General features: G+C 34.9%; 2 protein-coding genes across 8 annotated transcripts in view; one reads left to right on the plus strand and one right to left on the minus strand.

The window, feature by feature from the left end:
* The window catches only part of LOC138712184 (thiosulfate sulfurtransferase/rhodanese-like domain-containing protein 3), a 32897-nt gene extending 28644 nt beyond the window's left edge, over positions 1-4253 (minus strand). Inside the window, exon 1 of one of the 2 annotated variants that reach the window (XM_069843686.1) lies at positions 4214-4253. In XM_069843686.1, the coding sequence (XP_069699787.1) occupies positions 4214-4238 (25 nt within the window). In that variant the 5' untranslated portion in view covers positions 4239-4253. Of the gene's footprint in view, positions 1-754; positions 911-4213 lie in introns of those variants that run through there. The other variant, XM_069843684.1, reaches the window with a different exon arrangement.
* Positions 1-25616, plus strand: part of LOC138712183 (NKAP family protein CG6066-like) — a 74595-nt gene extending 48979 nt beyond the window's left edge. For 2 of the 6 annotated variants that reach the window (XM_069843681.1, XM_069843680.1), the window contains exon 6: positions 6678-16696. The gene's annotated coding sequence lies outside the window, so the exon portion shown is untranslated. Of the gene's footprint in view, positions 1-6677; positions 16697-16930; positions 17101-24658 lie in introns of those variants that run through there. The other 4 variants (XR_011335655.1, XR_011335654.1, XR_011335653.1 and 1 more) reach the window with 4 other exon arrangements.
* The last annotated feature ends 292 nt before the right edge of the window (positions 25617-25908 follow it).

The following is a 25908-nucleotide window of genomic DNA, read 5'->3' on the forward strand; positions in this document are numbered from 1 at the left end:
TTTAAGTTTCCAAATTTAGAACTTTGATTCTTCACAGGCATGTATACACAAGTTTCAAAATGTTTCTTTTGATGGCATAGTAGTTATCTAGAATATAACTGTTTTGGAATCACACTTGCAACTAAAATACCCAATTAACTTATTTAAAATGATTTCAATATTGTGTGTGAAAGAGATACAGCCCATCAAACCCTATCACTTTTTTTGGGTGTGTCTTACTGATAATTTACTGTATATAGTATATGCTTGAATGCTGTAGAAACATGTGTAAGTTACTGGGACAGTGCTGGAATTAGAAGTATTGTAAGAGGCAAACTATTATGAAGATTGATTATTAAGTGTGAACTGGGTCAAGCCAATTCACGATAGGGTTCAATGCGGTTCAGTTATTTCTCTGATAATCGTAGCAGTGAAACCAGATAATGTGTCATTTAAGTTAGTAAATGTATAGGAGACCTAAAAGTATTCTATCCCTAATACAAACATCACTGGCAACATTTTCATTTAATTCTACAAAAGAGTAAAAGACTGTTTATAATTGGGCCTTTGTACTTAAATACTAATTACTGAACTCAGCAATTTACGCAAGTTATTTTAATACAGCAATTTACGCAAGTTATTTTAATATAGCTTGTACTAATTATATCTGTAAATTGTTGCTATGTTTATAATACCGGTATATTATATTCTAATTATTTATATATCACCTGACATATGAATTTGTTACCTTTAATGAATCACATTGTATACATACTTTTTTTCGGATATACACAACAGCACTTTTCAACATGTTTTGGTATATTAACATAAAATTTTACTTTTGAAACAACCGGTAGCAAACTTCTCACCAGACGGTTCGCCATTGTACTGCTCAATCGTACATCGTTTTACATCTCTCACATATGTGTAAACTTTGCGTAACCATAGTTGCACAAACACGGTTTGTTTGCCTCCGGCAAAGATGATAACATGATTATGACTTTCTTACCGATGAGCGAATAGCCTCACAAAACATGATCTGAAATGTTACCAAATATTACACTTACCAGATTGTTGAGGGAACGAAATTTTCTGACTTCGCCACGTATATATGCGAAAGCTTGTAATACCTGTTTGAGATCAATGAACTCCGTGACATCTTTAAAATCAATTACTGTCATAGGTCATGGATGACTGGTGAGAAAGTTTTAAAGTTGGCAGTCCTGTTTTTCTGCGGAGCAGTGCGTAGCATAGGGTGTATTCATACACGTAGCGCAGCTTCCGCGAATTCCTTTACGTCAATATGCAACAAGGAGCCAAGGCTCGACAAGGAGCAACTCGATTTTCATGGAAATAAACATTGAGACACTGGTTCCCTCTCTAGGATCCGCAAACCAATTCTACATTTTAATCATTATTTATTACTGTAAACTGTGAAAATAAGTTATTTTATTGATGATAATAATACATATTCTGCCTAACATTAATAGTTTTTTTTTCTGATTTCCTTCGTAAATTGATTACACTTATTTACCCCTCCCTCCTCACTATTGCCCACAAGTCTATATAATTAAATATCATACAATTTTAAAAGCAATACGTGGTTCTGGATGACAAATTTTGTTCAATATTTTTGTTACGGCTGACATAAAACTTTTGATTTTTCAGTTTGCTTTCGTATTTAGTGTTCATTTTGAATTGAATCGTTAAGACGTAGAATAAGTATAAAAATAGTGTTCTCTTGGCGTTGACAATGTACCCGTCCCATTCTCTCCTCCCACACCATCATGGTTACAGAGGGGATTTCCAATACCGAAAATGACTACACTGAAGCGATTAAAATTTTGTAAGGAACAGTTAATGAGTTCATTTCGAAACCTCTCCTCAATCTACACACAGATTTCCAAGGCAAATAGTCAAATAAAAAAGTAGCATGGGATTTGAGAAAATCTCAATAATTGCGTGTAACGTCTTTACAGGAATTAGGATAAATACAATTTTCTGTAAGATTTCATTATTTAATGAACGAAATTAAAAAAGCTGGATGAGTAACAACCAATCTTCCAATAATAATAATAATAATAATAATAATAATAATAATAATAATAATAATAATAATAATGCATTGAAATAATGTACTGTTAAGACAAGTAAGAACTCTTTTCGAGCCACAGTAATTAACTGGTTTCGTGTATGTAGGCCATGCACTTGAGAATATCCCGTAAATATTATTGTTATTAATTATTATCCATCTGAATGTAAGTAATGCCAACCTTGTATTAACTTTTTATAGTTAAACATGTATTGTGCACCCGTTTGTTTCTCGACCTTATCAGAGCACAACTGAATAACGTTATGTTAAAAATATATTGCAATCATCTCACTCAAGTAGTCATGTGTACGTACGTATATGCGGACTCTTTTCGTGTGTTCTAATGGACTGGTTCATCATTTTATCGGATATGACGTAAGCATTTCTATGGCAACCGAAGGTGAATTTCCGTTTCACAAAATCTTTTTATTTTTTCTGTTAATGTAGACCGAATATAGACGTTACAAGCCAAAAAAAAAAATAAATAAAAAAAAATATCTGGAATAGGTATTAAGAATTGTGTTGTCTATTCAAAAAATAAACATTCGATCATTTAATGATGTATATTGTTAACGATGTCGTCTGCTAGAACTCGATTTTTTTAAAATACAAATCCTTTAAATTGTTGTGCAATGTTACATCTTGGAAGGGGCACTTTTTGAACACGAGTTCTGAAGCCAGGATTACTAGTGCAAATTATCCTACATTGTGGACTTAAAATTGATTGAATTCTGAAATAAGATAACACCTCAGTCAAATCTTAGGTATATAATGGGGGAAAAGGATAAAAAAGATTGTATATTCCAAGTACATTGGTAATTATTGTTAGAGACCGTATTTGTTGGTAATAACAATATACGCTAAATTTTCCACAATTACTTTCTTTGTTACATTTATCCTTCTAGATACCTAAAATACCATATTTAAGCAAATTCACAAAATATACCCCCCCTCTATCGTAAAAACTATTAAATATGCACCAAAATGTTAATCAATAAAAGAACATGTTTGGCGACTTTCGTTTGAGTCAATTTGTTAATCGCTTGGTAACACCAATATTTCTGTATTTTTTATGGGTGTTTTGTACACTCACTTTTGCTACCTCTATGAATATAAAAAAAAAATCTGTTGCTGTAGTTGACTGCAGTACGTTACTATCCAGAGACTATATTTTTATGCGAATAGGGTTTGAAGGGACTAGTAGATGACCACAATGAATTTGGTGTGAATTATTTGCAGACAGTGTGGACGGTGAGAGGGGCTTTCTTGCGTACAAGAAAATACCCACTCATGACTGCTGCACAGATTCACGTGCGGACAATGTAGGAACGAAATCATGCTTAGTTTTATTTTGGTGATGCTGATATGTGACGTGTGTTAGAAAAAATAGTAACATATTAAAGATGAGATAACACATTTAACTGACAACTTATTTTACGAAATATCCACAGACTTTACAACTTAATTCACAAAATACCCACCAAAATAGTGGCAAGTTTAACACCGAAATCAACCACTTTATTTCGCCAAAAATACGATCCCCAATTATTTTATATACATAACTGAATGTGCTATAATTATATTTTTTCCGGCATTATTCTGCACTGTTAGAGAGTTGCAACACATCGGTACTGGTTTCATTGCCCATTTCCCAACTTCTTTGTAAAATATTAGGCCCTACTTTAGCAATTGCTTGTGATTACATTTTCTTGTTTCTTGTCTAGTGTCGATTTAAAACAGGTCTCAGGAGGTCCGCGATGCATTTGATCATTTGATGGAATTATGTAGTTGTGAAAGAGAGGTGAGAGTGAGGAAGAGAAAAGAAAAGGAAATAAACTGCACTTCGAACGGTTCCTGCTCAAATCGAGAGAAAGTGTTCAGTGTTTGGCACAGTATTCTGTTCTAGTGAAAGAGTGAGGACAGAATATTTAACGCAACGAGAAAAATTATGAAATGTATTGCAAGTAAATTTTTAATTAAAATTCCCTCTAGTTATATCTAACTACAAAGTTTGACGGTTAGTGGTGAAGCCTATTAAACAGTAAATTTTAATGTTTGAATCATAAAGTATACATACGTTAATTATGTATTATATTATGTGTACTATATTCTTCCTCAATACTTCGAATTACAAAAGTTTACCTAGTTTATGGAAATGCCTTTGCATCTTTGTAGACTGTTGGAACCTACGTTTGGCTGCGAAGGAAGTGACTCAGCTTACTGATGAGGATATGCAATTGCCTGCTTTAATAGGCGTTTCACTGACATTCAATAGTTCTGTCTGTAACAGAACAATGATTTCATTAAATTTTCTCGCTTATTATGTTAGCCCTAATAAAGTAATTTATTTAGAACATAATGCACCTGCACCATTTCGAAGATATTAATAGTACGGTTATAAGCCCCTTATGCCAATAAGTAGTAGTAGTAGTAGTAGTAGTAGTAGTAGTAGTAAGTAGTAAGTAGCAAGTAGCAAGTAGCAAGTAGTAGCCCCGTAATCAATTATTTATTTTAAATAACCATTGATATTAGCTGGTGATAAATATTATCATTACAGTTTTCTTCAAAAAGAAGTACTGTGGATGTACAGTATCTTACAGCATTGTTCTTGATTGAGATACAGTAAAACCTGGGTTATACGTAATTATGAACAGGTCCTGGCAAAATTACATTTAATTACATAAAAATTAATTCTAAATTATAAGAAATTTATTTGTATGTTATTCGCTTCAGAATTTAAAATGCTTACTATAACAACACTATGAACCACAGCCAAATGCTAATGTTATTAGTAAGTAGGCCATGAACCAATGTACAGCTCGATTCAGCGTTAATGGCCCCTATCCTTGGTTGTTTGGCTAGTGAGCGAGCTGTGTGTAGCGTCATAAGAAAGAAATTTAATCACAAATGTGCATAGGAGGGGAAGAGGAAAGAGGAAGAACGAAAATAATATCTATGCTCGAAACTGAGAGACATTCATGTCAAGAAAATATGTCATCATGACATTGTTTAGTCAACAGACGTATCGGTTAGTAACAGGACGTGTGGAAGAATATTGTGTTTCAAGACGGAGTGTACCGTGATATGATAAGAAGTAAGTGTAAGGTGTTATGACTACGCGGCCTGACCTGTGTGACCCAGCCCGCCAGTAGTGATGAGTAACTCGCTCTCAATCTATCTACGTACTTTTTGCAGGGGCCAAAATCCCTTAATCAAGCTGTACTTGCGTGACCACGCCCAATGACGCCACCTCTTTTCGCTGCGGGCATGAAAGCGCCGAGCTGCGAAGCCTCTCTTAGCAATGTCTCTGCATCGAGAGCAGCTACAGACTGTCGTTCGATCGATGTGTAATCGCGTGTTTTCAATATTAAAGTGATAATAGATACGTACGGTAGGCCTACACTTTGGACGAACCATAGTGAAAAATTTGTTGTGAGCTGGGATTAATTTCAGCATGTCGCTTCATAGAAAAAGAAAATATATTATATTGTATGCCCTTCATTAATTACTTCTCTTACCATAGACCCATACTCTCCATTTGTAAACCGAAACAAAAATAAAACATTCAAACCAACACAATTGTAGTTTCATTCCCGAAACTGAGTGATATATTCTGCGTATCGGTATGTTCCTGATACAGCGTAGAATTTTTTTGTAGGAAAATTCTGAAGTCCATAAACGTACATTTTTATTGCGAAATAAATACATTCGAAAGTACTGCTACTGCTGCTGCTACTGCTACTGCAGAGAGAGGCAGCGAAAAGTTACCATGCTATGCAGGGGACGTGTTTTTTTCAGAGCACGTTATTACGTAGTATTGCATTACTACTTGTTACTTGTGTTATTTGTGACTCCACTCGTCAACTAAACACTCCGTACGCTTCCCGCTGTTCGCGCACTCCATCCCCACCATTCGGGAATTTTAGGCCTACCGTAATGAAACTGAATGCCCGCCCGCGCTGCTACGCTTACCGGTGAGTCCAGCAATGGATTGCGGGCAATCTGTTCCCCGACGTCCCCTGCATAGTGCGATAACTTTTCGCTGCCTCTCTCTGTACTACTACTACTGCTGCTGCTGCTATAGTAGCGGTATAGTACTCAGAACAATATGCCCGTATTTCACATGTTACTTGAACATTATTGAACAATACAATCAAGCTAATTAATTTTAATATATTTCACAACAAATTTATTAACAATCTATATTCTTTGCCTTAGGTCAATGTTTATCAACCTCTTTCATAATGAGACCTCTCCTTTTCCTCACATTACTTTAATGCGGCCCCGTGCCCTAAAATCTAGAGTAGAATGTAGAACATAGTAATGTGAAATTTGTTATCAATTTTGAAAGAAAATAATTTATTAAAACTATGTTTTTATTTAACACAAAATAGTTGCGTTTAAATTTTCATAGAATAACTGTTATTATTATTATTATTATTATTATTATTATTATTATTATTATTATTATTATTATTATTTTGTTTGCGGCATTCCATTAACTGTTCTGCGCACCCCCAGGAGGCCGCGGCTACCTGGTTGGGAATCACTGGCTTAGGTGGCATGAGGTTTTATAACATGTGGAATTATTTGTTCTTTCTTCCAGGATGGAGAATTATTGAAGAACAATGGACCGTGGATCGTCATACAAACTAGAGGATCTTGAATCCTCTATACCAGTGTTCTTGACTGAGCTTTGTACGTCATAGGTGCTAGCTATGCCATGGAAATAGACTAATGGCGATCTTTACATTATCCTTACGAAGAAAATATATTAGTACTGTAAACAGAATATAATCTATTTTGTAGGTTTATCGTGAACTTTGAACAGGTACGTGGACCACCAATACATCATAAATTATTTGTTAGTATTTGAATTATTTATAAATAATATTTGAAAAGATTATTTATAACTAGTGCTCGGATTTCTATGACATAAAAAAAACTGAAAATATGCGTGCACTTATGCCAGTAACATTACCAAATTTTACACAATAACTTGGAAATATGACCCTAAACAAATTAAATATTGTCCAAAAATTACTTAAGGAACATTTTTATTCACCATTTTACAAAATTGTTTTCTGAATATTAACTCTGTATTGGCTATAGCGGACTGTTCAGCCTAAAAAAATAGAAAGGGGAAAAGAGGGGTGAAAAATGTCGCAACGTCTGTCCTCTGCATGACTAATACTTTTACGTTATGTTAACAAGGTCACTGACTGTTTATGAATCACCTGACAACAGTGAGGTTGAAATCTCTTAAGAGTCACATGTTTGGGAGGGTGGAGAGGTTGAAGGCGATCTCGATTAGTAACAATCTGGCCATATTCCTTTGTCCTTTGTGTTTTGACAACTTACTGCTGGCGAATTCAGTTACCTTCAAACTTAATTTAATCATAAAAAAATTCTCAGAAGAAATACAAAAGAAGGCCTGATGGCCTTAACTACGCCAGAATAAATAAATAAAATAACCAAACGTAAACAAAATCTCTTGTCATTATTGATATAAAGCCTGTGAATAATACTTGAAGAACTGTTAAAACTATTGTAATATGACCAAAAAATGCTTTTGTGCGAGATCGTGCGTATTTGCTTGCTTTCCGCACAAAACCAATACGTGGTAAGTGTGAAATACCACATTCAGTATTCCCAACGTAACACACATAACAATTTCCCTATTCTTACCGCTTAAGCGTCATATTCATTTTACTGCTTTAGGCTTTTAACATATTATTTTTAAAGACGTTCAATATAGTAATAATTATAAATTGGAAACTTACCACTGCAATTTCACCTAAATTGCACTGTTAATTACTGTTTTTAAATATTTGTAAAAATTAAGTAAACTCTACAACACCACAAAAGTTACTGCATTTGTAATGCAAGTAACATTAAGGAAGCCGTGAAAAAATCAACAAGATTCCAGACTCATCATAGACTGGGGGGGAAAAAAAAGACAGACATATATCACGGCCTGCTGCAGTATAGTAAACACAGAAAACATTTTATAGGAACAATGTTGAAGATAGATATATTTGTTTTCCAAAGTTGCCGTCATTGAACAGAAACCAAGATGGAGATTTCATTGCAACTAATTAGAAATTCCTCTTTCAGGTATGTAATAAACTATCTTCGCACAAAATAATGTACGATACACGAGCGGTATGTTTGTTTTCATGTTCTCGGAAATTAAAAAAGCTCAACTACGTTTCGCTTTTTCAATCTTTTCCTCGAACATGAAAACGTCAACATACCGCTCTTGTAACGCATATTACTATTATATCATTTTTTCGTCAAATATGACTTAGTGCCAAAATATGGTAAAATATGTATTTCTATGACAAATATAAACGATGTAATCGTGTTCATAAAAGCTAGCAGTGTGTTTATTTTAAATTAAGTTTGTAAAAAGAGACCATGATAAAAATATGACATGTCATAGAAATCCGAACCCTATTTGTACGTTCAACGGAGAGATCAAGCATGTCAAAATTTCCTACATCAGGTACTCTTACAAAAGAAGCAAGGTATCTACTCGAAGATAATCGACACCATTAGCACGAAAAGGGCGCATGATGAAGCAGATACAGTATACCTGCCAACCTGTTTTCAACGGTGTGCACACAAGTGACGTCAAAGATTACAGTATGCCTTCCATCGTGTGCATATCTATGTATTAGGCCTATAGAGATAATTCATCTGATATTTCTCTTGAAAGTACTGTTTTAAAAGTGAAAAGGAATGTAACTAGCATTGATGAAATATGTGTATAATAATAATAATAATAATAATAATAATAATAATAATAATAATAATAATAAATCGCCACGGTGGCTCAGTTCTATATGCTGGGATTAGCTATAAGACAGGGGAGATCAGGTTCAAATCCTGGTCGATGCACTCTGAATTTATAATTTGTGCTGGACAAGCCTGTGATCCAGGCAATATAGAGTTTTCTTCGGGTACTCCGGTTCCCTAACATTCCAATAGTTCTCCCATACAAGACAGTTTCGTGCATACCAATAAGTAGTTTTGTTAATTGCATTTAAGTAGTGGTGTCATTCGAATTTTTAAACCGGTTTTCTCCTCCCTAATAACTACAAATTTCATAGTTTTAATATAAAAATATTAAATAAGGTAATAATAAGGGGCTACAAATGAAGGAAAATTGTAACGCAACATGCTATTGCAGAATTATGTGTAGAATAATTTAAAAACTCGCAAATGTTGATTCGTGTCACAAAGAAGGGAGTACAGAATATTCACAATTAACTTTGAATATCTGACCACATCAACAAATTGCATGAAACATCGGTAGACGCATGTGCACATGCACTTATACCATCCACTGTTACATTAAGTTCATTTAACATTAAGGGTGCTATTCATAGACATTTCGCAGCACGCGCTACGAGCGTACTAAGCTAGCCCCGGCTATCCACTGGTTACTAGTACAGAATTCAAATCATATCCTATCGCTAACACTGGTTTATGAATAGGAAAAACTCTGATCATCCACCGGAAGCCCGCGCTAAAAATGTCTATGAATACGGCTCTAAAGGTTTAGAATATCACCGCCACTTTAACTTTCCACTTACTGAAACATTAATCACTGTACATAAGCTATTATACTTTTCTTATTCATAGCCTACCGCTGCCATCACTACTAAAGAAGCTTGATCGAACGCTAAACGCTTCATTGAACTACACTAGTATTGCTCTATGCGAATAAGATTTAAACATATGCGCAGCTTAAATGATAGCTAATGCTACCGGCTCAGTGACCAATAATGCATTCAGTATTGTCAGTAATCTTAATAAAGACAAGATTATTTCGTTCTATTGGAATAAAAAATTGTACGGAAAGTATTAAAAGAGGAAAACGAAGCATATATTATGTGCTTAATAGTGGATTTTGTAGTTAAAAGTCCATTTATTTTATTTTTATTTTTATTTTTTTTGTTTTTGAACACTATGTTTCATTGTTACCTACGCGTGGAGTATTAGCATTGAAGAGAGAAAGAGTGGACGACTGCCAAAATAATCGCAGAGATGGGTTTCAAGGTTGCAGACATGTCATTTTATTGTCCTGACTGCTTGCACACGACATAAAACAGCAACGTAATAATAATAATAATAATAATAATAATAATAATAATAATAATATTATTATTATTATTATTATTATTATTATTATTATTATTAATATGATTGCTTCGAGCTGTGTTGCAGTTTATTATTGCAACATGTATACTCCATTGTATTTAAGCAGCTACAGAATTTCGTGTTAAATTAATATTCTTTCTTTTTGTATTTTTTTAAACTTAAAACATTATTTAATAACCGGTTCTACGAAATGTGACAAATTTAACAAGCTGTTCGGTCGAACCCGTGCGAACCGGCTGAATGACACCACTGCTTTTGGGGCGCTACACACATTGGAAATAAAATGCGGAATTATACTCTAACTTCCAGAAAGAAATGTGACAGGTTGTTTCTCTGTCTCCGAATAGCTATTTTGCTTCTCTCAGCTTCGCCGCGAGTCGTCAGAGCTAATGTCCTGCAACGTTCGAACATGAGAGAGGCAGCCAAGACATTACAAATTTCGTCTTATTTCATGTGAAAAACTAATAAGGTCAGTGCTAAAATCATTAAGCGGTTAAAACATGAAGGGATGGAGTGGAGGACAACGAATATTTTTTATGCTCGACCATGCCGAAATGTAGTAATTATACACCTGGTAGCAGTCCTTTAATGCATGTCATTAAAGTACACCTATTCATTAAAGTTCAGGTTTTCGATTATTCTCGGATATGCAATCGAAAGACAACTATCGAAAGGTCACGGAGGTTGGAAATCCAATACTGTCGCAGAAGGTTATGTTCTGTTACTATAATAATTAGCGTTAATTGTAAATATATTCAAATAAATTCAATTTGTCATCTCGTTTTTCAATGTCGAATTCAATTTCAAGACTAATGTTTATCTTACTCTCTAGATTATATCAAGGCCATCGGCATTCGTTTCCCGGAAAAAATAAATACTTTCGCGTCTGCGGACATCTCACAATTCATGAGGTAGGCTATTGCACTCACTCACATAACAATAACATGAATAATTATGAATAATTTAAAGTTAGAAATATGGTCGAGCATAAAAAGTCGTATGAAACTTGCCTATAATGGTAATTAAGACGCTCGTATGAAAATTATGAAACTCGCTTGCGCTCGTTTCATAAACATCCTCGCGTCTTAATTACTACCATTATATGCTCGTTGCATAATGTACTATTATAACACGGTGAAACAAACGTGACAGGCCTCCTCCTGCATAAGGAACATCGGCGAATATTCAACTTCATCATACTTGACCAACTTGAACCGAACATAGCGCCTGTAATGCACGACGCTAGTCAGAGCGAGTGTTGCCAACCTGGCCCTTCCTTTTACAATATTATTTAGGCACGGAAACGCAACTAGCGCGACAGTACTATTTAATATTGTTTTTTAGTAAGATTGATTGATTGTTGTTTAGTCAACTATCCGAAGACAGGTCTGAACCTCACAAGTGATACCAACAAGGCACCACTTATGAGGCAACTAGGCCAGGAGATAATGGGTTAGGGTGGCCAGTTCCTTCCCCCCCTCCATTGAATATATCGCCGACTAGCTACATATTACACTAGTCAGACTTCAGATAACATTGATTATTATAGATTCAAATATGTATTTTTCTCGTCCTTATCTTGACTGCCTTAGCGTTTACATCTCTCATTGCAAACAATATTACTGGATTTAGTGAGTGATTAAATTTATATTCTGTTCTAGTTTCTCTAGTATCTAGTGTTTGTAAAGTCATTCGTAGTCTACGTGATTTCGTCATAGGCAGTCCAAAGATAAATATACTGCCATCAATAATAGTTCTCAATACACGTTATCTGCTGTTCATATGAATAAGTACAGGTTTGATTACAAGAGTGCAAATAGCTATTCCATTTTATCAGTATTTCCAGTTTGTACAGGGAAAACAAGTATTAAATAAACCGTGTAGTTTTTTTTTATATACATTACACTATTGCAATGGGAAATACTATTTTTTAAGACTTCCGTTTTAGATAAAATTACAAAATGCCTGCAGAGCAAAGTCATTATCTTTCTTGATACATGTATGTCATGGTTACCCACAGTGTTTATTTATCCACTCGTCAAAGTCTACTTTTCTTCTGAAAGGAAAAGAAAATATTAAGCTTATAAATACATTTACTAAGTCTTCTCTCTATGTAACAAACATTTTATTAATTTGTGTTGCAACCTTTTATAATACAGGGAGATCCAACCAAAAGTAAAGTCTGCTGTCAACCGTCCGGTTTTATCACACTTCGTCGAATGAAAAGACACATGGTTGCTTCAACTCCATCTTAAAACACTACATTCTAACAGCAAATAAGCGGAGTCAATTAAATTACTGTAAAATCTGTGCATAACATTATTTTTATGTAAATAAAATTAATGAATAGATCCATTTATAATTTGAGATCCTGCCCTGTTGCTGTTCTCTCGTGCTTTGTACTCCCTCCCTCATGTGATACCTATTAGGATACGTCCATTTTCGGCTTTTTATCTTCAACATTATCTAATGTTCCTTCAAATGGAAACCGCGAATATCGGAGTGAGACAAGTCGTCAGCAGACTTGGAGCCCACGAAACCTTTATCTCTTAATATGTACAGGGACATCGTTTTATTTTTATTTCAACTTTTATTGTACCTGAGTTTTTTAATGTACTTCACTCCCACCCCTTCTACTAACGAAGTTCCAACTGTCCTCCACACAGAACCGAGGCCGCAGTACTGAGTTAGTGATTATAGTACGTTTCAGAAATATGTTCGCGTTTTCCAGTGACGAAAATTTCCAATATTGAATCATATTTTCGCACAGGTACTGTCGTCCGTTTGCCTACGTCGCATCCCGATTTCCCCCACCTGTTTCTGCTCGCTCCACTGTAAAGACTAGTGGCTGGGCTTTCTTAGCTCTTTTCTGAAAACATTAATTTCTGTTAGGAATTAATTGGGCGTCTACATAATATTATGCAACTGTTTAAAATAACTTAAATAAAAGGGCCTCGTTAAGTAATTAACTATCACGTGATTCCCTCCCCCCCTTTCTACGATCCTGCGACATAACCACTTGGACGGACAGTAGATAGCATGTCTGAGTAATTTTATCTGTGCGGGTGAAGTGAAGACTGAATTTACAGTACGTAAGGTACTCTTTTATAGAGTAGGTACAGAATTATTTCAACATGAGTTACTAAGTATGAAGGACGAAACTGGTAATTGGAATTAGATGCAATAGTCTATACCTAGTGCGGTAATAGGCACAAAAGAACTGAAGCCTGTATCGAAATGAACGGCCACCATTTTCAAAAATGTGTTTAAGTATCCATATTATGATTATTTTTCATTTTAACTTCATTCTCTATATCGTACGCTAATGTGCTGTAGACAGTATAATATACACTGCATAATGAATACGTTCGCATAGATAACTCAGTTCGTGAGTAAAAACACTTATTGTTAATACTGTATTGTATTTTGATTAAACAAAACCTAATGAAAATTATAACACTCAAAATCGCGATATTTCCAAGTTTACGTAAATGGATGAACTACTTTTCTTCCCTCCTGTACCTAGTAAAGTGATCTGTTTATATTTTACGCCAGTATCATCGAACTCCAGTCGTGGAAGAAGGTAGCAAACGGTGTTTCCGGGTCTCAATCATTAATCCAAAGGTATAGCCAGGTTAATATTAAAAATGTTAGTAAAATAAAATGATGTCCCTGTACAAATACAGTGCGTTCGTAACGTCGCTATCGTAAGTTACGATCGCTTATACGTAGCATCGATATGCGCTAAAGCCGCTCTCAAATTATAAATGAATCTCTCAGTATATTTTTCTTCACACGAAAAGACACAATACATGCGGTCTTTTCATCTGTCACTTTTATAACAGCAAATAAGCAAAGCGAATGAAATTACCTCCAAAAACTAAGAGAGTTAAAGTACCGAAGTTGGCAAATGTCATTATAATCCCCTTCTTAGGGCGAGGTTTTCGGGGTGTTTGCACTGTGCAGCAGATGCAGAAACATTCAGCGTTTCTAGTTAACGTACCGACTCCATCATGAGGAAAAGAAATTTAATAGCCTTATAAATCTTTTGCCAGCTGCAGTGGATAGGTTTATTACCTTTTCTGATGTAGCCGATACATATCTCCGAACTTCGGACTTTTCTAAGTCTACGACACGATACAAAAACAAGAATCTTCTCACTACATTGAAAAAGCTTTGATTCACACATAATCTGCCTTTCATTTCACATAACAGTAGTGCGATGACCTGGCCAAAATTCCGACCTATCTTAATCAGGCGAAACGTGAAATAGCGATAGTGGTGACGAAAATGACGTATGTAGTGTTTATCAGTTCGCAAACATAGCTCATAATCACGTTAAAAGTGTGACCATGAATCACTGATAATAATTCATATAAAACATGTCCATACATTTCGACTCATCTCGTTTATCTTTAGTTAAAAAAAACACGGCTCTGAGTATAGTAAAACATCTTACAGCTCGACGAAGTTAAGTCTGAGAGCCGAGAGGGGAAGTTGGAGGCAGTTCTGTAGTGAAAGGAGGCGGTAACGAGAGGAGACCAGTACAGTCTCATATGACAGCAAAGTTTTCCTACTGCGCTTCAGTTCATTTTAAGAACAATTTAAGACGCTTTGAAATAGACTGTACTTCTACTTCTGCTTGAGAGTGAGGTTTGGCGTTCTGATTGGCAAGCGTGGGCGTAGGAGAGAAAGTTGCATGGGGGGGGGGCTGGGAGACAACGTAACTGTTGCCTTTATCTGAAGACAAGGACAAAAAATGCGTGCGCTCCGTAGTGTATTTTAAACTATGTGCACACGTTGAAATCTGAGCGTCAAGTGACCTATGTGGCAACTGTGTTTTGCCTCTACATTCCATCCCGATATCCGCACTCGCAGACTTAACTTGGACAAGCTGTATCTAAAGTCATCGTTAAAGTTGTGTAGTTTTCAGTTTTTAAATATGTGCCCAACAAAGTTGTTCATAAAGAAAAATACATGTTATAATGCTAAGTAATGTTTTTTAACTGATATTTGAATCCTCTAGATTCAAAACCCTTTAAAGACCATTTTGTTCAGAATTGAGTTATGCCCACATTTTGCTTGCTAATAATGAATTCTAATGATTTATATAGTTTGAATTCAAAAAGCCACTAAATTTTAAGCAAAAGGTTTGTTAAAAGTCACTGTTAGGTTGAAAATTCCCTCAATGTCAAAATACTTTAATTTGTGAAAGTAAATATAAGGGATTTTGAATCTATAGGATTCATTTGCAGTCACCTTCATAGCGTACAATTCCAATCAAAACAAGAGTAATAATGTACATACTTAATTGATTTTATTGTGAGAACAATGTAATAAATATAGCGCCTTTTATACAGGGTGATTCAGTAAAAGCATGCAAAAATTAAACATGAAATAGGGGATACTCTACTGAATATTTTGAGATAGGGAAGGAACTTGGGGTCTGCGACGACAGATTAAGGAGATATACGCTTAAACATATCTATCGTTATCGCTTACTGTTTTCATATTATTTACATTTACGCATATTATTTAATGTTTAAACTATTTTCATTATCATTTACACATCTGAGTTAACAACGTACCACATTTTGTACCTCGCAACAGTTGCTCAAAATTACCGTGACCAACCTCAATACAAGCATGACATCGGTACGACATTCTGCCGCACCTTTTAAATATCCGTGGTGTTTTTTATCACATCACAGGGGGCTATAATCCTGGCAACTAATTCGATATCCTTGTTTAGTGAGTTTTTATAAACAAGTGGTTTTAGATATCCCTGTAGGAAATAATCGAGTGGATTCATGTCGGGTTACCTCGCAGGGTAAAATAGGATCTCTCCGTCCGATCCAGCGACCAGGAAATGTATCATTCAGACGGTTGCGGACATCTGCACTGAAGTGAGGCGGTGCTTCGTCGTGCTGCAGCCATATCCTTTCACGGATTAAGGTTACGTCTTCCAGCAACTCAGGTGAAACTCTTTGCACGAACCGCAAGTTCATGAGTACATGTGGCCATTCAGACGGACAAGTGTGAGATATGTCCCAATGAAATGGTCTAGGTCAACCCAGACATTTACAGCGAAATCGACTTGATTGCCTTAATTTGGCTTCGCAGACCCCAAGTTCTCTATCTCAAAATGTTCAGTAGAATCCTCTATTTCCTGCCAATTCTTGCACGCTTTTATTGAATCACCCGGTATAATACAGTAGTTTGTATTTCTGTAAATAACATTGTACAGTACTATCTATTATTGTTACTAGTCTTACTAACATAATTACATACTGTAGTGGTTTTACTTGGGAATTGTTATTTACTAAAAGTCAACAGATTACTTCTTGATCACAAATTACAGCCTTTCTATATATGTATATTTCTGCAAGAAACGCTGGATACTTTTTATCAGTGTTGTACTGAATATAATAAAGTATTTACACTATTAAATGAAAACGTTTGTTTCTTTGTTGTCCGATGTTCAAGCCAGGGCTGTTAACATATTCGTCCACGGTGCAACATTAATTTTATTGTACGCAATTTTTAATTGCGCAAAAAAAGTTTCATATCGTGTTCACACTTAAGTCAATAATAGTTGCACAGCTTGATAAATGGTGCGACTACAAAAAAAGTTGCATTTACTGTTTACACACAATACTTCATTATTTGGTACAATTTTGTTTCACGCAGCTTCAGCTTTCATGGTTCTTGATCAGCTGTTCGAGTGCCTTCTGGATAATTTACTAGGACGCGTCACTGTGGACTGATTCCCAACAAAGAATATGCGCCCTACACAAAATGATGAAAAACCTAAAATGCTTAGTCTTTCGTCCAGGGCAGTTTATTTGAATACAGTTAAGGTAAGTTATTTCTTGAATTTGTGCTGCTTATAGTACAGACGCATTCTGGTAAATTACGAGTTGTAGCCTATAGAAAAGACGAATTCTATATTTTTTTTATAGGAATCTCGATTAACTGTTTGGAAAATTAACGTCGTTCTTATTGAAGAAAGACATATTAATGAGAAAGTTCATATCACAAACGTCTTGTAGTTACATTGAGATTTTTTAACAATTAATAGACTTTAGTCGGTGTACAGCAATGGAATGTATATAACATGGTTCGTTTGCAGGCGGTTTTGAGGAAAAATGACAATCATATTGAACATGTTATTCCCTAGGAAACATTTTCCAGCCTATAACGATTAATTCTGTACTGTTTTTGCACTATTTTAATATAAATAAATATGTATTATGTGTAAAGAAATGGTATAACATTTCGTGCGCCACCCTATAAAATATTTGATGCTCTGTATTTCAAAGTCAAGATTTTGTAGTTAAGTTCTTGTTCCAGAAAACGCCTTAATTTTACGTTTTACACATAGAAGGACTTTTGTCTTCTGCACACAGTTCCTGATTTTGTGAACTTCGTTTTTAATATGTCCGGCTGACTTACTAATCTCAATAATTTCAAGGGAAAAATTGTTCCGGGGCCGGGTATCGATCCCGGGACCTTTGGCTTAGCGCACCAACGCTGTACCGACTGAGCTACCAAGTAACTACACCCGACACCGCTCAACTTTTCCCTTTATATCCACAGACCTCAAGTGGGCTGAAAAGACGCCAGAAACCCAACTTTGCACAAACTCTGTGTGACTTCAATTGTGATTTTCTGAGCTGTGTGGATATAAAAGGAAGAGTTGAGACGGTATCGGGTGCAGTTCCTGGGTAGCTCAGTCGGTAGAGCGTTGGTGCGCTAAGCCAAAGGTCTCGGGATCGATACCCGACCCCGGAACAATTTTTCTCTCGAAATTATGCATATCTGCTTCACAGGGAGCTATACCTGAAAGCTAGATTTGCATTACCGATCTCAAGTATAGTTTTTAATAGCATTTCTGCATTTTCGTTCATTGCGGTAATCCGTTGACTCAACTTTCCGTAAACATTTTTTCGATTCTACGAACAGTGTTTTCGTTACGTGTTCGAATATAACGCGGTGAAGAGTATGTTTACCGTGAAAAACATCATTATTAGTGGAATTCTTAATGTAGAAGTAGATTCAATAAATTAGGCTGCATTAAAGTTTATCACTAAACCTATCTCGAGTTGATAGGAGAGTCCCATGCCATTTTTATCCCCCTATTACTGTAATTCCACATAACTGATATGATTCTGAATAGTTTTGTGAAGTGCATTGAATTCATAGCGGTTTTAAACCAGTTAAGGTGAGATCAATCAGAGTCCTATAATGTTAGATTGATCAGCTTTAAGTGCCTTTATCTCAGAAAGTATTACAAATATCTCTACGAACATTTTACCGCTAATTCTTTATTATCTTAGATATACTGAATTCTTGTTTAGGAAGAATACCTTGTGAAAATAATAAGTTATGATTTTCTTTGTAACTGACTACTTTTTAAGGAAAGTGAAATTCAATTAATGAAACCAATAAAGAAGTATATGTAGTATTTGTGGAGTTAGAAAAGGCTTTCGACAGAGTAGATTGAAATAAACTGATGGGGATCCTAAAGAAAATAGATGTGGATTGGAAAGAGAGAAGACTGTTCAATAATCTTTATATGAAACGAGTCAAAGTTAGGATAGAAGAAGAAATGTCAGAAGGAAGTGAAATTGGGAGAGGAGTACGTTAAGACTATCTTTATCACCTACCCTGTTCAACATCTACTCGGAGGATTTAGTAAAGAACTGTTTTCAGAACATTGGAGGAGTGATAGTAGGAGGAAGAGAATAAAGTGCATAAAATTTACTGGAACTAAATGATAGCTGTGAGCAGTAAGGGATGAAGATGAATGCAAATAAGACGAAGACCGTGGTCATAGGAAGAAAAATAAAGAAGGTAAACTTGCGAATTCGTCGAAGTGAAGAGAAGCGAATAGAAGCATTTGAAATGTGGATATGGAAAAGAATGGAGCATGTGAAGTGGACAGACAGAATAAGAAATTGAGCTGTGCTGGAAAGAGTTGCTGGAGGAAGAATGATGCTGAAACTGATCAGGAAGAGGAAAAGGAATTGGTTGGACCACTGGTTGAGAAGAAACTGCCTATTGAAGGATGCACTGGAAGGAAAGGTGAACGGGAGAAGAGTTCGGGGCAGATGATAGACGACATTAAGATATATGGATCATATAAGGAGACAAAGAAGGCAGAAAGTAGGAAAGATGGAGAAAGCTGGGTTTGGACTGAAATACCTGGGCAGAACACTTAATGAATGAATAAAATTCATGCACAAAAAAATTGTTATCCGAATAACTGAAGCTAGAGTTCAGCAATTAATATAATAATATAGGTAAGCTTAAAAATGTCATGCTTCTAGTTTTCTTAGTTTTCGAGAAAAAGGTACTTATTTTGTGAATTTTTAACTTATGAGAAAATGAACAGTAGAAAACTTATATTAAAAAAAAAACAGGATACTAAATTTGTTTTGAAAATTCACAACAAAGTCAACCGTTACAGTCTTCATTAATGCCGTTAACTTATGAAACAAACATTCAGCTACAAAACATGCCAAAGCACAACCATTTTTACTAAATAGTTTCAGAGATATTTATATTTTTATGCAATGGTGCAGGACGAGAGAAATGTAGTTTGACATACAAAACGTATTACGTATAATTAAAAACACTTACAATTAATATTTCGATGGTGTTCGGGTAAAGGGGGTTAAGTCATTTTTGCATTTTTGTGCAAGTGAATACACGAGTTAAATTCTACAAGTGGACGTGCAAAAAAAAAAAAAAAAAAAAAAATATATATATATATATATATATATAATTTGATGTATTTTATTTGTGTAGAAAATTATTTGCAATAAGGGTCAAAAGTTTAATTTTTATTTATATCAAAACTCATTTTTATGACTTATCTCCCTTTACACTAACACCATCGATTTTCCAATAAATCACATAGAAAATTACGCCGAAAATTCCACATAAATATGTGGAACAAAAAGAATTTTGTTTCAAAATTTGGCCTCTGATCTCGTCTTATGTAGGCTACACAGTAAAGAGTTGACTCTGCAGAGTCGATTTTGGCTGTTTTCTCAGAAAGCCCTCTTGACATAGGGTTCTATTTTTAGGTTCACGTCTCTAATCACTAGCAAACAACCGCAGGCAACAACCCTATGCACACAGTTATAGAAATCCGAAATATTTATAAATTTGATCGTTTTAGTCTTCAACCTTCCCTTAAATATCTAAAAAAGGTGATAACTATCATAGGTTATTTAGGTATAGTATTTTACAGTCGAAATGAAAGATGTAAGAATTTACAAAACAGCAGTTAGACCAAACAGAAACCAGAGCTGATACAGTGAAAACTAAACAAGAACTGAGCATCTGTGAAATTATAATTTTGAGGAATATTCAGGGAAGACGTTGTTTGATAGAATGTCTAATACAGGAGCATGCGTTCAAATTCAAGACATCACTAAATTTATTAAAGACAGAATAAAATATTGGAAGGAATATGTAGATAGAATGAAGCCGGATTGGATGGTGAGAAGAGCCAAAAGAAGCTAGACTATTAGATGAGGAGAGAGGAAGAGGAATACCTCCTAAAATATGTGTAGAGAGTAGATGCACATCTTCAGAGGAAGAAGTTTGATAGGGGAAACAAACAGGAGGAACTCATTCATCAAAATAATAAGAAAAGATTTGAAAACTGAGAACTCGGTTAACATTGGCTTGAATCTTCGAAATGAAATCGTATTATTGCAACAATTCAGAAAGATACAGAACGTTGAAAATTGAGATAAATATACCATTTTATTCAGGAAATGAAGCCCTTTTCAATGCAGTGGAGGATTGCAAATTAAGCTTTCAGGAATAACTCCCTGTAAAGTTAATTTGAATATTTTCGAGGGAAAAATTGTTCCGGCCCCGGACAGGGAGTTATTCCTGTAAGCTTAATTTGCATAATACACGTCACTGTACGTAACAGAAAACCACAATTTAAAGTCACACAGAGTTAGTGTGCACTCAAATGTTGGTTGCTTGACGGTTGTCAGCCCACTTTGAGGTCTGTGGATATAGAGGGAAAAATTGGATCCGTGTCGGTAGAGTTCCCGGGTAGCTCAGTGGGAGAGCGTTGGTATGTTTAACCAAAGGTCCCGGGTTCGACACCCGGCCCCGGAACAATTTTTCCCTCGACATTATTCAGTAGAGGATTATATGATATTTCCATTAATGATAAATGCTACAACCCATGTTCTGCTATGGAAATATCCTAAAAATGACATTTTTGCAAATGCAATAAGGAGATATGTTCTATGTGTCAGTATTGCAGACCTTTACTTTATCCTCATAGCTTTTTTAATTAAATGTGATACTGGAATATTTTAAAATGTTCATTGTTGAATGTAAGAGATCAATGGCAAATCAGGTAGCATTATTTTGCGCTGCTGTATAGAAAGGGAAAAAAGAGGGTATTAATGAGTGTCCCAATTTATGTGCCTAGTGAAATTGTTACCATTCCCAAATCGTGCAAGAAAATTGAAAATCCTTAACTAGTAAAAGAAATTAAGACATTAAATTCTGAACTGGAAAAAAGTATCCAGTCAGATTGCAAAACGTACAAGAAAAGTGGAAATCCTTATCTAGTATCTAGTAAAAGAAATAAAGAGAGATCAAATTTTTAACCGGAGAAAAGTATCCAGCCAGATTGGAAAAACTACCAAACAAATACTATGGATGAAAAATGATATGGAATAAGTGAAAAAACTTAGTTCAATAAAGGTAATCTAAATTGAATATATTACAAGACCAGCCACGCTGACGTTTAATATAAAGTAATTGATACTAACACAATTGGAGAAGTATTGACCGACAAGTAAGCTTCGAAACTCTTGAATCAGCCTATAGAGATTCTCCAGCAATTCCATTAAACGAAGGAAGAGAATCAGTCTATGTAATAGCAATCTGATTCCTAAAATTCGACAAATATTTTATATAAATTTGAATTCTCAAAAGTAAGATTAACTGCCTACAATTCAGTTCGAAGTTTTTAATAAATATATTTTCAATACTTGTTCTCTAAAACAAACTGTTATCAGTCTGAAAAATTGAACTTTAGCGGCTGCCGCTAAAGTGTTTCTCTCCTCTAAAATTAAATTTAAAGTCAAAGTATGCACCATTAAATTTTTAACGTGGATGCAACATTTTGTGTTTGTCATAACAAATTGTTTTTGAATATGAAATTAAACTTTAAGTTCTTTAAAAAGTTGACAATAGCCTATAAGAAGTTTTAAAATGGGAACAGATCTTTAATGAAATATTGCATCATCTTACAAAATGAATATGATAACTCGGTTCAATATTAATGACGTCGCCGCAATAATGTGATATTTGATTAAACTGTCTTAAATAATTTAATTAATTATTTAACAAACCGAATATAAATCTAAATAAAATATCATAAATTATATATTCATACCAAATTTATATTTTGTAGCTGAAAATTGTATGATTGAAAAGCCGGATGAAAGAAATATTTTTCTTTCTTTCTGCATTTTCTCAAAGCGATTGATTTGCAACATATCTCACCCTTGCATTTAGGCGATGATAATTTCGTCAATTTGCAGCTTTTCGTGACCCTAAATTACAAGATTTTGTGTATGGAAGTTAGTTAATATGGGAAACATTCTCATGAAAGGCAACGATTTTTTATTAATTTTTAAGTAATTTTTTTCTTTCTTGAAATTCCTCCAACGATGTACATTAGTTTTACATGCATCAGCAGTTCCTAATGAGAAAGCTTAAATGCTTAATTCAAAGTTATGATAAAATTGCTAAGAGTGTAGAATTTACCTGAACCAAAAGTTACTTCTAGTCGAGGGTGAAATTCTGACTGGGATGCGTCTGATTCTGCAGCCACTGTTCAAGTGTGCACGAAAAACGTATTTCGGTTCTTATTAATTTATCATAAAGTGCTCCAGCGCAGAGGTCATTCCAACAAGATAATACTTTATCGAATTTATTACCGCAAAATTACACCATTTATATCGCTGGTAACTTGGCAATAAATGATTACACGAAATCACTCACGTGTTGCTTGCTTATTAATGAGTTCTCGATGACTGTCATGTTTTGCTAAAAAAAATTCCAAGATTATAACGAGAAATCACAACAACAATCTTTTCGTATCACACAGGTAATTATCTGTTTTTCGCGTAAACAATGAAACAGACCTTTCCTAGAAGTACACGAATAGTTTGTGAGAGATATATGTGATAATCATTGAGGATCTAACGTAATTCATCTTCTAAATCGTGAAACACTAATGTAAAAAGTGAAACGTATGTGCTGTTCGTGATTGTTATTGTGAGCATGGTTGGGATTATAAGGATGTTTGGGATTTTAAACAAAGTGTTTGTATTTATTTTCATTTCTCTTCATATTTGCTTCCTCATTACATCAGCCCTATTCTGGATACAACAAAGCAATCATTAATAGAGTAGTCGAAACGATTTGCACATCAATGAGTTGTTTGAAATTAGGCTAATGAATAAGAGTCCCTTCAGACGAGGCCACTTAGCAGCGCCATTAGTGACTCGTTAGTGGCGCTGCGAACGCACGTTTGAAGCATTACTTAATACACCAAATGTTTCAGTCTTCAAGTGAACATGGACATAAAGGGAGATATACTTTTGGTAACTTTGCTCATACCGAGAAAGAATAGACGTAAAAATGCACGACGATTCTGGTCCATCCATTGGTTTTGGAAGGACAAAATCGAGGACTATTTCACACTTTATTTGACGATTTACATCAGAACTATAAAAAGTCCCCCCCTGCCCCTCCCATATGTTAAGAAATCACTTCAAGAGCTTCTAGCAGGAATTACCAATGAAATTTAAAAAAAAAATACCGTCACACAATAGGCTGTATATTGTGACTGTGTAAGGATTTTTTTTTAATTCGTCAACTTTTTGGATACAGTATCGAAATCATTTGGGTGACCTCCCGACTGTTCCTAATTACTTTTTACGTATTGCTGAGAGGTAGTTCATTTATGATGCTGCACTCCCGTCATAACCAGGATGAACAGCGTGAAAACAAATTTGACAGATAACTATGAGAAGAGTAACAAAGGTGTACGATGTCTTGTGTAGTACTGAGGGTTATAAGTTCCTAGTTTTGATGTATACACATTTTGGTGGGAATGTGCTTGCTTATAAAATGTTTCAGCGAATCTCCTAATGATAACTAGGATACTTTTCACTTTTAGATCTTGATGTATCTGTTCGTTTCTTGTGTACCAACCGCTGTTATGAATTACACGTAACACTTTATTTTGTACTACTCGAATGGGATTTAACGTTGTCTTAGGTGCATATCCTCGTACTGTTGAACCATACAAAAGCACTGATCTAATCAGCAATTTATAAATTTTCACTTTTTTAGATGTTGACAATGCACATGGACGGTGTAAGGAATTGGTGGCCCAACAGTCGTCCGTTAGCGGCGCCACTAAAATAGTGGCGTGTTTGTGGCACCGTCTGAAACCTACAATTTAATTCCATGTGTCGCGACGTGAAGCGCCACTTTTAATGGCTGCCACCAGCGGCGAAGCCAACCACTCAGACCGTCTCCAGCGCCACTGTTCTGTGGCTGTGGCTGCAGGCCCTCATTTAATTTATACCCATATTCACAAGCGGCAGTACTTATAAAAGTAGCCTCGTCTGAAGGGGCTGTAATAATAAGATATCAGATGATAGACGACATTAAGATATATGGATCATATGAGGAGACTAAGAAGAAGGCAGAAAATAGGAAAGATTGGAGAATGCTGGGTTTGCAGTGAAAGACTGCCCATGAGCAGAACACATGTATGTATGTATGTATGTATGTATGTATGTATGTATGTATGTATGTATGTATGTATGTATGTATAATAACTGTAAGTTTATTTAAGAGACTCTCCTAAGTCTTGTGTCTGCATATGTTTTTTCAAATGGACGTAAGAGCAATAACAAAAGTAAGGGAATACATATCACATGGAAGTTTTGTCAAGCAACAAAACTGCCTTTTTTAATAAATTTATGAGGTTGATAATGTTTTTTTTTTTAACTTTGCTTGATTTTCTCCATAAAGAGCATAAAATGTACTTCCATATATACTCGTGGTTTTAAGTTCGAACTTAGGGTTAAGATATAAATTAGATTCACTTTAATTAACTGTGTTATATTAAGTGATTCATTTAATTTAGGATGCTCCTTGTTAACATTATTATATATTGCTACTATTATTTTATTATTAATATTATGAATTTATTATTAATTGTAATTATTGAGTGTAATTAGTTACCACTGCCACCGGGTATTTACCCATTTGCAGTGTAAATAAATACATACATACATAATCGCAGTTTTAAACAAACTGAGCCTTTGGTACATTTTAAAGTCTGTATCAAATTAGCCCGACCTTTTTCACTGTATTATATTAGTCCTACTTGATCCTATAGTACTATATATACGGCACTGTCGGTAAATTGGTCTACATAATTGGCTTCTTATGGATGAATGACGAACAGTCAAATACCCGCCATTAGTTAAAAAAAATACTTATTTTAGTGTACAATGTTGTATCTCATAAGTGAGAATTTTCAATATATGTAGATAATTGAAGGGGTGAGAACGAGATAGTCCAAAGCC

Source organism: Periplaneta americana, chromosome 13 (genome assembly GCF_040183065.1).
Source record: "Periplaneta americana isolate PAMFEO1 chromosome 13, P.americana_PAMFEO1_priV1, whole genome shotgun sequence".
In the NCBI taxonomy this organism is placed as follows: Eukaryota; Metazoa; Arthropoda; class Insecta; order Blattodea; family Blattidae; genus Periplaneta; species Periplaneta americana.